The 5,282-nt window shown below is 34.0% G+C and overlaps 1 protein-coding gene across 1 annotated transcript in view; it reads left to right on the top strand.

Annotated features, from left to right (window-relative positions):
- Nucleotides 1–998: 998 nt before the first annotated feature.
- Nucleotides 999–5,282, top strand: part of rpa2 (replication protein A2) — a 22,869-nt gene continuing 18,585 nt past the window's right edge. Inside the window, exons 1-2 of the mRNA XM_016487068.1 lie at nt 999–1,008; nt 2,221–2,322. Coding sequence (XP_016342554.1) covers nt 2,266–2,322 — 57 coding nt within the window. The 5' untranslated portion in view covers nt 999–1,008; nt 2,221–2,265. The remainder of the gene's footprint in view (nt 1,009–2,220; nt 2,323–5,282) is intronic.

The following is a 5,282-nucleotide window of genomic DNA, read 5'->3' as shown; positions in this document are numbered from 1 at the left end:
CGTGACGTCAGGAAACACGTTATTTCAAATTAAAAGTCTTCAATAAACAGTTTTCCACGATCCTCCTAAAACACTGTACGGTGTTATTTTATCTGTGTAGATACTACTAGACACACCGAATATTATTAGGAAATTAGGCATTTAATTGACACTTACATAAAAAACACTGTCCAATCAGTATTTATTAGAAAGACAGATATTAACTAACTAAATAAATAACTAAGAAATTGTCTAAACACACAAGAAGGAGCGTGAATACGTTTTGTTATGTATAATATAATATAATATAATATAATATAATATTAACAAAATTATATAGTTAAAGATTTCACGAAAATAAAATGCTTAAACAAATCAACTTAAATGTTAGGCTCCTTTCTTAGTTTAAAAATATTGAAATGGGTCAGTATGTCTTTTGTTGAAGAAAAAAAGTCAACCTGTAAGCTTCTGAAGGACTTTTATTTTATTTAATTTTTTTTATTTGAAGTATAACAAAAAATCACAAGTTTACAGAACAAATCGGCATACAACTTACATTCAAGGACAACAGTTTCACAAAGGGCTTAGACTAACACAGAATAAAAATAAAAAAATTTCCATGTTTTCTACAAAACTGTTTTTTTTTTTTTTTATAAGTATAACAAAAAATGACAAGTTTACAGCACAAATTGGCATACAACTTACATTCAAAGACAACAGTTTTAAGATGGGCTTAGACTTACACAGAATAAAAAAAATAAATAAAAATAAAAAGAACAAAAAAATACCATTAAACAAAGAACATTCATTCTTTAAACCATCTATATTAATAAATATAGATTAAACACGGGATTAATAAAACATTATAATAAATTATATTTATCAAATAAATCTAACAAGATTCCAGCTTTTGTATTTTTTGTTTTTGACAAAGTTTTTGAGTATCAAATAATTCTTAAATACTACAAACATGGGGGGTGATTTAAAAAAAATCTACATTTGTGAATAAAATTAGGAGACAAGAAAGGGGTTAGTAGTCTGCCTCAGCTCTGGAGGAAACCTGTCGGCGATGTGTCTGTGTTTATGTATTATATATAACTCAAAACCAAAAAGAAGCAGAATAAGAATACAAAATGGAGATCAGATGCAAAAGCCTCAAAGTGCCATCTGAAATTTTCTCCTAAAATGAGCATTTTTCTCAGGCTCCAATGTTATTTTACTTTAATGGCAGCGAAAAGAACCAATTCATTGCCATTAAAGTGAAATTACTGAACCTACACATGGGAGCCTGATAAAAAAGCTCATTTTAGAAGAAAATTTCAGATGGCACTTAGAGGCTTTTGCATCTGAACTCTTCAGATGTTGCCTAAAGAAGCTTAAATGTAAGTAGAACTAATTATTAATACAATAAACAGTACAGTACATTTATGCACATTTAAATTCCCAATTCTAGTTGCTATAATGCATCTTTAATTTATTTATTTTAAATATTTTAAAATGCAGCTTTTATTACATATTTATGCATTTTATGGTGTATGCTTTGCGTCCTTCAAACTTTCGAAGTTATCGTCTTTCATCAGATGTTTATTATCTTTAGTCTGTCTCTTCAGAAAATAGACCCAAAAATAAATGATGACACCTTCTCTTGCTTGGGAACAGTGTTGTTGTTTTGTTAACTAAGCCTAAAACTATTAAGATAATTTGCAGTAATCTGTAGCAAAGCTGAAATAAAATACGAAAAAAAAAATATATGTACAAATATGAAAACTGAAAATCAGAAATGTTGCAGCTACCTGAAAGAAATACTAATTACTAGTTAATGACTAAAACAGAAATAAAAGTAAATCAAAGCTAAATAGAACAACTAATACAATTGAAAAAAAGCACTGTTTAAACATTCATATATACTACAATAGTATATTAAATAAATAATAGAGAAATAGCACTACTTGTGAATGTGTACAAATTTTGCTGTGCACAATGAGTGTTACTATCCCACTGGGGCTATGCTTAACACAAAAATAATAAATAAAGTAATAAAAATGTTTTGCAGTTTATGTATATTTACTATTTTAAAATTAAACATGTCCCAGACATTTTCTTGACTGGTTTTGCTGACACACACATGACATTCTACAACTTTAGTTTTCAAGTCGCGTTTCATTTTCAACCTGAAAGCTCTAGTCATTGAAGCAGGGTGACGATAAAGTCTGTTGTGTGATGTTTGTGTGTGTTGTGCAGAGAAGCCGAGCACAGCAGATCGTTCCCTGCACCGTGTCCCAGCTGATGTCTGCGGTGCAGGCGGAGGACGTCTTCAAAGTGGGAGAGGTAGAGATCGCACAGGTGAGTCTGATAGCATAAATTTACATCTGCATTGTGCCATCAAAGTCAGGGAACACAAACTCAATCACCCAATAGACCTTTATCACAGTGGAATTGGTTACCGGAAGTGCTCGTCGAAGCAGTGTATCGATTCTTCCGGTTATGTATATTTTTCAATGTGCTGTAATCACCTAGTTAATGAGCATCTGCAGGATGATTTCAAAATCCGGACATTTTCAGAGAGAGATGAAGAGAGATTCTGATGATTACTGTGCACAGAATTTTCCAAACTCAACGGAACTTGTAGATTTATTTATTTTTTCAGCCATTTTGACAGCCCTAGCGTACGCTGGTGTTAATCGAAATATAAACACCTTAATCGCAGTATTGCCGCTCTTACCAAAAGTGTGCATGTGCTCGTGATATACGTTAGGGCTGTGCAATATATCGAAATATCGCAAATGTACATATCGCAATATGCATATCGCTACAGCTTGCAATATTTGGGGCCATGAACAAAAGACAAAGAGAAAATCACTCACTGCTCTTACCTAAATAACTTTTGTAGCTTAAATAAGAATCAGTGCATATTGAATTCAAAGAGTAAATACTACGCAGTGTTTTATTTTTCCTTTTTATTATTCAGTTGCTAAACTCGTGTTAAAATGATTACACTAATGTTAAAATTACATTTTTATGTAATGCTTGAGTAAAACACATACCGTTCATTTTAGAAGTTGTTGTAGGGGTGCTTTCTTAGAATCAGAATGAGCTTTATTCACCACTTAAGTGTGCGCAAACACAAGGAATTTGTTGTGGTTTTACAGGAACTCTTGGTACATACATGCATAAAAATAACCAAATATATATATGACACAAGATAGTTATAGAAGTTCACAGAACTGACTCAGCAACAGCTGAGTAAAACCGTTTCATCTGAGCATGTGGCACTTTAAGCATTATCGTATCGCATATCGAATATCGCATTATTAAATGAGTTCTCGCATATCGCATTTTTCTTCAATATCGCACAGCCCTAATATACATGAGTGACGTGACACGCACCTGTAATAATACACAGATGGCGGTAAAGAAAGCATCGCATTTCTGGGAAAACACAACTCGCTGTCACCAGTCTCTGTTACCCTCATCCAGAAACGGCGAGTAGAACGCGACAGCAGCGTAGGCAAACTAATTGCCATCATATTTCTATGGCGCCGAAAAAGCAGGGCTCGCAAAATCGCTAGCCCGATGTCCCGGGGCTATTGTGTGTTCCAGTCGGGCTACCACAATGTGTCACCACTCTGACCTGTATCTTAAATACAGGTCTCCCGCGGGTCCTTAAAAACTCATAAAGTGAGTTGTATCAAACTTAAGGCCATAAAAAGTTTTAAATGCGTTAAATGGTATAAGAAATGTCTTAATTATAATTTCAAGAGGTCTTACAGTTGGGGACGGAAAGACAAGAGTCGTGATACGGCTGGATTAAACTTCAAAAGGCAATGATGTAATTGAATAAATATGAGCGCTGCATGATTCAAGTCAAAACGCGGCGCGGATGTCTTTATTTGAATATGTCTGAAGGAAACCGACTGTCCTCAGAAACGTGTCGTTGGCATTTTAATTTCATTTGACCTATAATTCCTGATAAAGCAGCATTTATGAGCACGGTGCTGCTTTGTGTTCAGCCGTTATCGGGGAAACCGCATTATTTCAGCACTCCTAAAGCGCCACCTCATGGCAGAGAATTAATTTGCATTTCCAACAAGCCTTTCTTGCTGATTATGGTCAGATGACTCAGATCAATGCAAATATCAACTCATGTGTTTACGCAGCAAACACATAGAGTAGTTAATGTGCCTTCTAAAAATCTAAACAATTAAGACGGTAATATTTATATGTTTTAAATTGAGATTTATATGCTTGATTTATCCCTTTTCATAAAAATGGTCTAAAGGCTGTTGTATAAGATTTTTGTTTTTGTGAAAACCTGTATCTGAACTGTAAATCATGTAATTTTATGGCTCAATACTGTGTTACTACAGATATTGTCCAACCCCACTCATACTGTGTTCATTTTATTTGTGCAGCTCTTAAAATGGGTCATACATTGCCTTAAATTTATTTTTGCAGATACCCTGTAAATAGTGGAATAAAATTCCTTCATATTTGTTGATATTTGTGTATTGAAAATATTTTTGATTGACATTTAAACTCCTATCTGATTTTCTATATTTAAAAAAAGGTCTTTTTTTTTTATTTGGGCTAGTTAAATAAATTTTCGGGCTACCAAAATCTGAAGAGTACCTGCCCGAAGGGCTACCAGGGATTTTGAAATTTTTTGCGAGCCCTGGTACAAAAGTGTTTCGCATTAGATGTAAATAAATTAAAACAGCGGCCAGTTAACATACCTACTCTTTCTGAGTCCATCATTTGTGCTGTGCAGTGGAGTATGTGAATAATGGCAGTAAAGAATTAACCACAATTCTTAGCGAATAATGGAAATTGCATGTAAACGGGAGCGAAAAGCTTTGCTCTTGACATGTAAACTTTATAATGTGAATAAGTCCTTACTCTGATTATTGGAAATAATTGCATTATTCGTGTGCATGTAAACATAGTCAATGATGTGACGCAATCAAATAGAGGCGTGCACTAATGCAGCAAACATGTCTGCAGTGTGGAAGCATTTAAATTGTCCGAGAAAGACGCAAAAATCATTACAAGCACCGACCGTGAGACTGTTTAGTGCTGCATCTCATGTCTCCGATGAGAAGAGGAAGGGTGGTTGTTGCTGGTTACTGTATGATCATTGAAATCACGAAATGGCCTTAAAGGGTTAGTTCACACAAAAATAAAAATTAGGCTGCGTTTTACTCACCCCCGAGGCATCCTAGGTGTATATGACTTTCTACTTTCAGACGAATCCAGTCGGAGTTATATTAAAAATTGTCTTTGATCTTTCAAGCTGTTTAATGCCA

The sequence above is a fragment of the Sinocyclocheilus anshuiensis genome, unplaced genomic scaffold, assembly GCF_001515605.1.
Source record: "Sinocyclocheilus anshuiensis isolate Anshui unplaced genomic scaffold, SAMN03320099.WGS_v1.1 scaffold737, whole genome shotgun sequence".
NCBI classification, from domain to species: Eukaryota; Metazoa; Chordata; class Actinopteri; order Cypriniformes; family Cyprinidae; genus Sinocyclocheilus; species Sinocyclocheilus anshuiensis.
This window is presented reverse-complemented; position numbering and strand designations above follow the sequence as displayed.